General features: G+C 44.0%; 3 protein-coding genes across 3 annotated transcripts; 1 reads left to right on the forward strand and 2 right to left on the reverse strand.

Annotated features, from left to right (window-relative positions):
• Positions 1–2,011: 2,011 nt before the first annotated feature.
• L199_002622 (uncharacterized protein) lies at positions 2,012–3,984 on the reverse strand (the record flags this gene model as incomplete). The annotated part of the gene is made up of 8 exons (XM_064888361.1): positions 2,012–2,516; positions 2,606–2,690; positions 2,761–2,791; positions 2,890–3,007; positions 3,074–3,223; positions 3,301–3,443; positions 3,575–3,734; positions 3,899–3,984. The coding sequence occupies 8 exons, from the start codon at positions 3,982–3,984 to the stop codon at positions 2,012–2,014; spliced, it is 1,278 nt and encodes a 425-aa protein (XP_064744433.1).
• Positions 3,985–6,637: 2,653 nt separating this feature from the next.
• On the forward strand, positions 6,638–7,174 carry L199_002623 (uncharacterized protein; the record flags this gene model as incomplete). Its single annotated transcript, XM_064888362.1, has 2 exons — positions 6,638–6,792; positions 6,892–7,174. The coding sequence occupies 2 exons, from the start codon at positions 6,638–6,640 to the stop codon at positions 7,172–7,174; spliced, it is 438 nt and encodes a 145-aa protein (XP_064744434.1).
• Positions 7,175–7,433: 259 nt separating this feature from the next.
• On the reverse strand, positions 7,434–10,786 carry L199_002624 (uncharacterized protein; the record flags this gene model as incomplete). Its single annotated transcript, XM_064888363.1, has 3 exons — positions 7,434–7,573; positions 7,660–8,712; positions 8,797–10,786. The coding sequence occupies 3 exons, from the start codon at positions 10,784–10,786 to the stop codon at positions 7,434–7,436; spliced, it is 3,183 nt and encodes a 1,060-aa protein (XP_064744435.1).

Raw genomic sequence — 10,786 nt, forward strand, 5'->3', positions numbered from 1 at the left:
TGACTATCCTGTCTCTTCATCCCAACTTGCACGATGTATGAATACAGCTGACAAAATTGTGCAACCCCTGTAGAGGACGATAGTCAATCGAAACTATTTGATAGGATATGGAAGAAAACCTTGTTACCCGAAGAGCAGAAATCTCAGGCTACTTTGTTATACGAATTTGAAGGTGATCGATGGTCATTAGACGATGGTGAGCTTGGCTATATACAAACCCAATCATACGGATCATTGTGTATTGTACTTCTCCCACTATGAAGCAATACTAACTGTTGATGTGATATTAAGACGATGATCTCGAGATCCTTTTATCTCGCTTCCCACCCTCATCCACCCCCTCGGTAACAGTCCATCTTCAACTTCCTCAGAATCAGCCTCATGCGCGTTTCGAGCAACCCACCTCCCCATCTACCAAACTGAAGAACAAGGTCAAAGCCAACACTACCGCCAATGCTGCACCTTCAGGAAGATCAGTATCAGTTTCCAAACCCAACGGTAACGGAACACCAGACAAGAAGAAAGCTCAAAGTGAACTAGGTGTCGGACATACTAGCGCCAGTGCCAATGCTGCTCTAGGTCCACCTGCAGCCAAGACGAATGGCGGGAATGGTGGTGAGAGATCGATAAGTGGTGTTAGTAAAGCCAAGTCTGTCATGAGTACGAAATCGAGGAGAAGTAAATGGGGTGATGATGATGCTGAGCCTCTGGGAGTCGTCAAGAAGAGAGAGTGGGAGGAGGTGAGTTGTCATTTCACAGTATCCACTAAGTGAAATGAGAGCTGAAGAAAATGGGGTATCATCAGTTCCACAATAATAACGGTGTGAGAACAGTCATGGGTAAAATCAGTGGTGTACCGAATAGTCAGTTGACATGTTTAGGGGTGTTGTAAATCGAGCTGATCCTGTTATTATCAGTTCGTATGCTTCTCAAATCGGGGTATCGACACGTCTATGTTTCTCGTGAATTCGCCATCAAACATAAGATTGTACCTAAGAAGGTAAGTTGCAGGCTTCCCTTATAGTTTTACTGCGAATTACCTTTGGTAGGGTATTAGCTGATATTATCCTTTGTAGTTTGGTATGGGTACATTAGGTTACACCGGTTTGAAAGTGATAGGAAACGTCGATATCACCATTGGCAATAAGACTGCAACTCATCAAGCTTATATGAGTGAGGAGAATTACTTTGATGTGATTTTGGGTAGAAGCTGGTTAGAGAAGATGGCTGTTAAGTGAGTTATTCGTTGATCTCCTCCAACGTTTTTGCGACCAAACCACGGGCATTCATACTCGAAGCGATATCGTGTCCTGCTTTAGAAGTTCGTTGCGCTCTGCTCAAACCTTTGACTAAACTGCTATTGTGACCCACAGGATCGACCCGCTTGATCAAACTTCTTTGACATACATGGACTCTGGAGAATCCATCGCTTGCGATTTGGTAGTTCTCAAGGACGACAAGGGAAATGTTATCACCATCACCTAGGCTGCCAATCCCAGAACTATTAATATATACACGACGCAGAATAGATATCCGCATAAGTGAGTTCATCAGGCGACAAGATCGTCAATTCACTTTATGGTTTGTAGGGCTTGGTATGATGGTAAGGTAATTGAAATATGGACGGTCAATACATGGATCCACGGGTCCACGGAACAATAATATGTAGTAAGTATATTCTGAGACGGAAGATGGTACATGTATCTTCGTACAATATTACGAGGCTAACAACGGTTTGCGTTGATGACTGATGTACCTTTTTTATGAAATTGACGCAGTACTGCCAGAAAGGCAACATCAATTACATCTTTGTGTGAATTTGCTTTTCATCCTTTCTACTGACATTGTCATGAGCAGACGACATACCGCAAGGCAAAGCAGTAAATACAAATATCCCAGAATATCCATCCGTACGATGCAGTCGGTAACAAGACTCAAACCAAACAATCCGATGTCCATATGCACAGCATATACAATGCAGTCTAACAGTCTAACCATTTCCGAAAATCTTCTAATCTAATTTCTTCCTTCCGTTATGAGCAGGGTTGTTAGTTGTATTTCTACCCGATAATCTCCTTACGATTGATATCCAAACGCATATCATCCAAATCATCCACCCCATCAACCCTTTAACACTCCAGTCAATCATTCCCACCACTACCCTCAAAGTTTTCTCTATCATACCAAACTTCACTTCTCTTCCATCAACATACAAAATCTCTTCTTTGGTTTGTGTGTTGAATTCAGGCCTTTGGGTGATTTCCATCCCGCTCCTCCACCCATCTTCATGAAACCCGTAACCCGTCCATGCCCCACTAAAATACACCCCTCTTTTTCCCTGTATGCTGTCCAACTTCCTTTGAGCGTTGATGAGAGATGGTGTAAGTTCAGGATGATGATAGACGTATCGAGCGATGGTTTTAGATGGGTCAGGTTGGACAGGTGGATTGAGAGTGACGAGTGCTATACCGTGTTTTGAGATAGGAAGAGATTGAAGGATGTTCAAGTTGAACGTACTATTACACCATCAAAAAGTAACGTAACGTAAACTTAGTAAAACTCTTTTCAGAACGAGGAATTAGGCGAGTTGGATGAAATCACTTACATGGATATTGAATTGACATCCGATGCGGACGTTTTGGCCTCGTGGGATGGATGTACATATGCCGTCGAGGTAAGGTAATTCCAAGCTACAATTATGAGATTTAAGCTCTGATCAGCTATACTCTAGACATCATCGAATTAATCAAGTGAGCTCACCTGTCCAAGCTCTTCTCCTTGTTGGCATCAGCTATAGATCATAAATTGACTCAGCTTCTCGTCACAATCAACACTTCTTATGGTTCATACCCGTACAAAAGCATGGTGATGAGGATTTAGCTCACTCACCGCTTCATCATAATGCACAACAGCCTCATTAGCACTCCACTGACAATCTCCCAACAACATCTTCTCCTCTTCCGAGATATTCTGACCTAACAATCGAACAGCCTGGTCTGTATGTGTACTACTCACAACGGCATACACAGCTCAGTATACGTACTTCAAAGGCACATTCCATGGGTGGACTCACGCCAATATGACTTTATCAAATAACTCTCTTTTCCCTTGCTCCGTAGTTACCCATACACCCTGATCGGTAGGTTGGACAGTATCGATACCGACGTTCAAATGCAATTTCGATGGATCCATCTTCGATATTATATAATCAACATATGTTTTGCTACATTCCAATCCAGTCCAAATCAACGTAATGAGCGATAATTCGCTGATGTATGTAAGTTTGACTTAGCCACTCACGATCCACCTTTGATAGTCAGCCAAGCTGGTTTACCATACAACTGTAACATCTGATGATTATGGAAGAACCTTATCAATGCCATTGCCGGGAAATCTAACGCTACTTTTTCAGGTGGGATTGACCAGATCCCCGCGGTGAGAGGCTAAGTACGAGTGAAGCAGAGGAACATCAGTTTCTTCATCATTCTCACATTTTGACGTCTCTTCTTACTCGTTTCGTTCTCGAGGGTAAGATTTATCGATGGTAGAAAAAAGACAGGTCTCCTGAACTCACCAACAGGTAATCTTCTTTAAAAGCTTGACTATATCCCTCTCTATCTAGATACTCCCCAATACTCAATGTTTCTGATTCACCTTTTTCAGATAACAGGTCGACTGCGAAAAGGTTGAATCGCAATATATCCCACATCATACGATACACTCGGGGTTTGTATCTGTACTCAAGCAAAACTTATATCAGCAAGTAGTTCATCCATAAGGCACCATGCCCTAGTCATATGTCCTGTCCAAGTATATTGGTACATAGACTAGAAAAGCAGAAACAGAAAGTGTGGTTCTAACGTTCATTCATCTGAAAATACGATAACTTATTACTCACACGTTCGATGCCTGGCAAAACAATGCCCATAAATCATCACTTGCCCATTCGAACTTGCCTTTATCCCTTGAAAGTGAGAATGACATTGTAGTTTTGATCATCTCGATTCCGTGGTCTACAAGGAATCTATAAAAGTTTGGATAATTCTTGGAATTTATGGCGATCTATAGAGGATACCGTCCAATATCCATCATCGGTTAGTACGAGAAATAGATAGGTTCGTGGGATATTCATGTGGGATGTACTCACGAATGCACTGCATAGTCCAACATCAGGCAAAGACAAACACAAATTGGTATCGTCGATCAAGTGATGAACGAAATGTGGAAGAAGAATGAGGATGACGTAAATCCCAACGATATGGACACGAGTACAACAACGATTTAATCATCATCAGATAAGATAAGTTTTTAAGGTTATACAAGGATGATGCTCATTCATCACTCACGTGTCAATATCACATTTCTCTTTACCTGGGCCTATCATCATTGTATAGGGTGTTAGCGGTTATATCTCTTCCATATGGCGATAGGTGCCATATTTGACGTTTTATGTGGGGCTACGGGTTTGGTCAAGTTTGAGAAGAAGATGAAGATTGGACTCACGTTGAAATTCCACGGTATGCGCGTGTCCTCCCCACCAATCCGCTTTTTCGTATATATGAACCTCATGTTGAGATTGTTGGGTGAGGGACTATCAATGATCAGTCCAATTAGCTAGCTCAACTACTCTGTGACTCGATCAGGTGATATCATGAAGTAGTGGAAGTACGTACCCATAATGCCGAAAGTCCAGAGACTCCCCCTCCGATAATAGCGATTTTCATTATCCTCTAGGTGATTGAACCGATTCAAATACCGAATCAATGAGATAGATAGATGTATGAATGAATTGATAATGATCATGTGGATCAGACTACATAATACCCTTTTCTCTTCTTCTCCCCTTTATATATACATGAATCAACCCCGACAAAGGAAGAAGATGCGGTGTGAATATCCTTCGTAGTCGAGTAGAATTAGAATTTCCTCCAGGTCTTCTTCCTGACGATTCTATCGAACACAAAAGCAACCAAACAACGTGTTATCTTGTACTTGTAACAATCTAATCTGTTTTGTAAGCAATGCATATTCAGTCTCACCCTTCTGTTCGCTTGCCGCTTTCTCTCTCTCTCTTTTCCGTCCTCCCGAGTCCGAGCCGTTGAGAACAGATCTGAGTGGGGAAGGTACGGAAGGGTGATCGAGTGATAGTTCAGGGTTTCAACCATGCTTATCGGCTTTCTCGTTCCTTTCAATCAACTGACAAACTTGTGCGCGCCCCTTTTTCCAACCTTGTTTCTATCTTGCGATGCATCTAGATATAAGGGTAGACATATGTCATCGTTTTATTAGCTCTTTGATGTCGATCTAGAAGCTAGTATAAAGACCAATCTAAAACTCGGCAATCATCTTGCTTTTCTTTCTTTTCTATTCGGGCTTGGCTAGCTACAGCAAATGCAGCACCTGAGAGTGGGGGTGTTGATATATAGTCTTTGGCTTACCATATCATCTGTATCGCTTTTTTTCCATCAAATGAATCCATCAAGGGCGATCATTGAATCGATTGATTGTTGGTAAAGAAGCAACCCCATTAACCTTTAACCGATCCGTGATGCCCGGTTTCATATCTGTGTGCAGTGTGATCGGAAACATTTAATTGTCTTAGTCAAAGTCTGAGCACACCGTACCACAAACGGACACGAACACATTCTGACGATTCCCACGATATCGAACCACTCTTGATGATTTGCTATGCATGTTGGACCGAACTTTTTTCAAGGGCGACGATGGACTGATCGATTTTGTCTGCCGGTGTTGATCCTAATCCCCACTCAGGTCTTTTCAGATTAGCGTTGTCGATGAGAAGCTCACTTTCGTCAGTCTCAGTCACTTTCGGACACAACTCACTAGAATTCTTGGTCCGTGTACTAAGTCTGTACCGCTCATGCAGATGAATTCGTATGTTACAGTACTATACTTCCTGTCCGCATCTCTATCACAGACGTTCAACAAAAATTTTATGCAGCAAACCCCACCGACGATTTTCCAAATGATACAGTACACTCCTTGATACATATAAAGTATAGATTGATACTTGGATTTGGTTCGAATCGGCAAAAGCGGATACTCCACCTCCCCCCACCTTGCATCAAAATACCAATTGATGGCTATATCTACACATCGAAAAGAGTTCATGGATCAGAGACAAAGTTCAATTGAAAGTGCATGCTGTGGCGTATCGTGTGTTGTTCCCATGAAGTGGCTTTTCAGGAATCTTCTCAATTGATGATGATGATGCTTAAACCCGTATGATACGGTAGGTCAGGGCGATTTGGGGTCGTTCATGTTGGTGGCTTTATTGCAACTCAATTGAAGTGAAAGTCGTGTTTCGTTCGGTACTGTTACGGCTTGGAATTGTGATGTGATCTATTGCGATATAGGAAGTACGGGTTGGAAGATGGCATGGCTGATAACGAGTATCGGACACTGAAGATGTCAAGAGGACGAAAGGTACTAGACTGTAGTGCATCAGTCCTTTGTCCTCTCTCCCTCGACCCTTTCTACTTATCGCGATATGTTCGTGCTGTAAAATTTGCCACGCCATTTCTAAAGTACTCTCCAATCCACTTGTATTACTGTAACGTATGCAGTTCATCAGACCTACCCTACCATCGTCAAAGTATCCAAGTCTTACAGCACCATGCCATCATCGTCAAAATACAGCACATCGTCACCTTCTCGATCAAGGTTGGAAGCGGAATTGCAAGAAGCTACAGAAGATAGAGATTGGAATAGAGTTCATGAACTTTCTGAAAGACTAGCTTCAAGTACTAGAAAGTCATCTTCAACGTCCAGGTGAGTATATCCAGTATGTTGAATACCATGCGAGTCGGACAGGTATTTCCGAATTTTATCACTAATTTCGACATCTTCACCACGCCTGGAAGAAAGCAGTGGGCAATCCAGGAAGAAACCTGATTCTGACCATGATGTTAACATGAACAGACCTACCAGAACCCATTTTCGTCGATCGGATGATTCCAGTTCTTCCTCTGGCGAATCATTCAGTATTGGTGAATCACTCTTGAGTGGTCTGTTCACCGGGCTTGGAGTGGCTGCTGGCGCTTCGATCTTCAGCTCATTGACTACGCCTAGGTATGAGTGCAGCACCTTTAGTTTACCGATAGTGAGGACAAGAACTGTTGTTTATAAACCAGTACGGAGATACTGGGTATGAACCTTAAATCCATCAATCCATCAATAGGGGATGACAGACCAATCAGTAAATGCAAATGACGCGAAGAGATGGTAACATGCGATACATATGATGATTATGCTATGAATATATAGATGATGATAATGATGATGATAATGAGTATGATCGATACAAATGAAACCATATACCGCATCATGGTAGTATGGGAAATACAACTTAACACATGTATCCTAACATCTTCTTTTCCCTCGTTTACATCCTCACACTAACACTGGCAATCCTAACTATTCTTCAATACATCTTTCATGTCCACAAATGCCGCACCTGACTTGGGTGATTTCTCAGCCAAGGTTCTCAGTACTACACGAGTTTGTCGTATGGCTTGTTCAAGCTGAGAGATCTGGTTGAGGTTGTTCATTTCTGCAGATAGGATTTGGTGGATCAGCGATGCCTCTCACAAACAACAGCCGAAGATCATTAATGGTCAATGTCAAATGTCAACTCACCTCTTAACACTTTGACCAACCCATCTGCCAATTCTTGCCTCTTTGTTTTCCAAAACACATCATCCAAGATCTCCGGTTGGCCCATCAATCCGAAAGCCTTCTCAGCTACAGCCCTGTCATCAGGATTCCAAATACTCATCTCCACTCTGATGCTTCGTCCTTTATCCAGAACTTTTTCCAGAGCTGAATCGTTTCCACTTGCTTCGGATTGGGTTGAAATGTATAAGAGATGCAGGAATTTGTAGATCTCCAAAGAAGCTTGAACCGAAATTGAAAAGTTGTTTGAGCCAGATAAATCCTGAAGGAGCAATGTTGGTACTGGATTCTGGAATGACTGGGTCATAGTCGTGTGCAACCATTGGATAGCTTGTATTTTCGATTGAAAATCTGACAATCTCACTTCCTCCCTTGATTTCGAGGTGTAAGCTGGTTCCGCTTGCGCATTCAACGTAGCATCTGTGGAAGTAGAAGTGGATCCAGGTTGACCACTCTTGTTCAACATGCCGGTTCGAAGTAAAGAGAGTGCTTTTGAATGACCATTGTGTTGCAGATAGTCCAGCACGAACGCGGAAGTCGCTTTCGCCATTGGATCGGATACTGTCTGGGTAGATTCAGATGCAATTCCTTGCTTCTGCTCCTGCTTCTGCTTTTCCGTCGGCGGAACCTCAATCTCCTTCAACTCCTTCTGTAAAGCCTGAGCTAAAGCAGATTTAATATTGTTTTCACCTTTGATCTTCGCAACTTCTACCACTTCTTCATTGATGGTTGTTGAGGACGAAGCAACTTGATCTACCAATCTTGGAATTTCCACCACTTTGGTCGAACGCACTTCCAACGAGATATCATCTTTGACTGATCTCACATAAGAGTCGATATCAAATTTGAATGGACCTGTGAAATTGATTGCAAGGGATTCGCCGACCGACCTCAATCCCACAGCGGGATGTAGACCAGAAGCGAGTTTAGAGAATCGATGTCCCATCATTTTACCGTTCTTGGTAAAAAAGGCTTTCCCAGTTAGAAAGTTGATCCCACAACCTACAGTGTCGGAGGCTGACAAGGTGATCAAGAAGAATTAGAAAAAGCAATAACGATGGCTATAATAGAAGAAAGCACAGAGGGTAAACGTAAACGTACTGGTCCACGTCTCACTGAAGTTCTCTCCTCTACCTGAACCCTCAAAACTTCTTCCATCATCTCCATGCCATCCCCAACTGCCCTTATCCCATCCAACCAGTCTCTTCAAATTGATCCCTTCTTTAACCCATCCCACAGACATGAACCCTTCTATACCTTTATTAATCACTTCAACCTCATAGTAGTGTATCCCGCATGCTACAGGTATCGGTACGGTGGTATGCAAGGCAGTGGCATCGTCATCCCTTCTGGTAGGATTGCATCCGACGAAGGTGATGAGTGGTCGAGGTGAATGTGCAGCTGATTTGTGAGTTGATATAGCAAGGTGCGATCGAGGTAGAGGAGCGATAAACTGGGATGGTAAGGATGTATCGGCAGGTAAAGCAGAATGGGACAAATATGATGGACGAGAAGGAGAATAAGTAGCAGAGGTAAGACTGTCGCTTGAAATCTTGCCCATCCGTCTCTTTTTCCGTATAGGTGAGGAAGAAGATGTCGAAGATCCTTTTTGTTCTTCCTCTCTAGGTCTAGTAATTCCCTTGCTTGATACTATGAGCGGTACGACATTCTCCGCCGTCTCCTTGTTGGTCGGTTCACATCCTGTAGCTTCCGTCCTACCTCTAGGAGTAGGAAGGAGGTCCATACTGTCTTCAAATTCCTCTGGAAATCTTAGATCTGGAGGTGCACCTATCCTTTCTAGGAAACTTCTCCTCCTCCTGTTGTTTCCACCACGATGTAAGTTTGATCTACCTGGATTCTGTGCTCGAGCTGGGGCAGGACCATCGATGTCGAATTCGTTCTCCCCACCGTCAGAGAACGTATGGATCCTTAATCTCGATGCCCATCGCTCTTCGTCCGAATCCTCATCCAGGTTATCGTCCTCCACTTCGATCCCTGGATAGTTGGCAGGCAAGACTTCATCGGGGTCGTAGGCGAATTGGAAATTCGACCGAGTAGGCGCGGGGTTCCTTCTCTGTCGACGTAAGAAGGACGTTATACTTTGACTTGGATTTGTGCCAGGAGCAGCGCCAGCAGAACTTCCATCCAATGGTCTCGTACTGGTTCGAGTAACACTTCGATTATCAGTAGGGAAAGGTATGACGATTGGGTCGGTCGAATCATCCAACATGTTCAATACAGCATCTACATCTCCTTCTAAATCCGCTCCTGCTCCTGCTCCTGCTCCGGCACCCGATGGTAAAGCTCTCTCCATCTGCATACCCCAAGGGAAGTTGTACGCCATCTCTCTTCTCCTCCTCCTATCATTCAAGACCGCTCGCACAGTCTGACCGGTTGGTCGAGTGGTGGTATTGGGATTGGTATTCGAGCTAGAGGGTTCATTCCGACGAGGAGGCTGAGTCCGAAGAAGTTCCTCAAGAGTGAACATTGGAGCAAGACGAGTCGCTGGAACTGGATCAGGATTTGTACGAGCAGGTCGGTTAGGTGAAGGTGAGGGTGGTGAGCGGTTGGAAGGTCGAGAGGGTCCAGCGGCAGGCGGTGTAGATATACCTTCTTCATCCTGAGGGGGATTTCTAGCACCGCCCGCTATACTCCTTGCGTTTGTTCTGTTCTGTGCTGAACCACTGGGGGTCGAAGTGACTCCTGATCCGACTTGCTCTATCGAAGCCGCAGTATTACGATGTCTCGAGCCCGATCGCCACGGAGGTGAAGGATCAATATCTATAGGTTCGGGTTCGGGTTCGGGATGTATATTCATATTCATGTTCAATTCATCCAAATTATCTTGCCTATCTACATCTTCCGCTCCCCAAGCTCGCGGTGTGTGTCTTTCCCTCAACTGGCGTTCAAAGTCGGTGATCCGACGGCTCCTTTCACTTTCACTCCGCTGCTGGTCGGTACTGGTATGGTGCGAGGATGATCGAGCGGCAATGGATGCGTATGAGGGCGTATTGGATGAGGAGGACGAACCGGCTCTTCGAAGGGGAGGGAACGGATCAACAGGTGGTGAATGACTGCGCTGTGGAGGCAT

Source organism: Kwoniella botswanensis, chromosome 1 (assembly GCF_036426115.1).
Source record: "Kwoniella botswanensis chromosome 1, complete sequence".
NCBI classification, from domain to species: domain Eukaryota; kingdom Fungi; phylum Basidiomycota; class Tremellomycetes; order Tremellales; family Cryptococcaceae; genus Kwoniella; species Kwoniella botswanensis.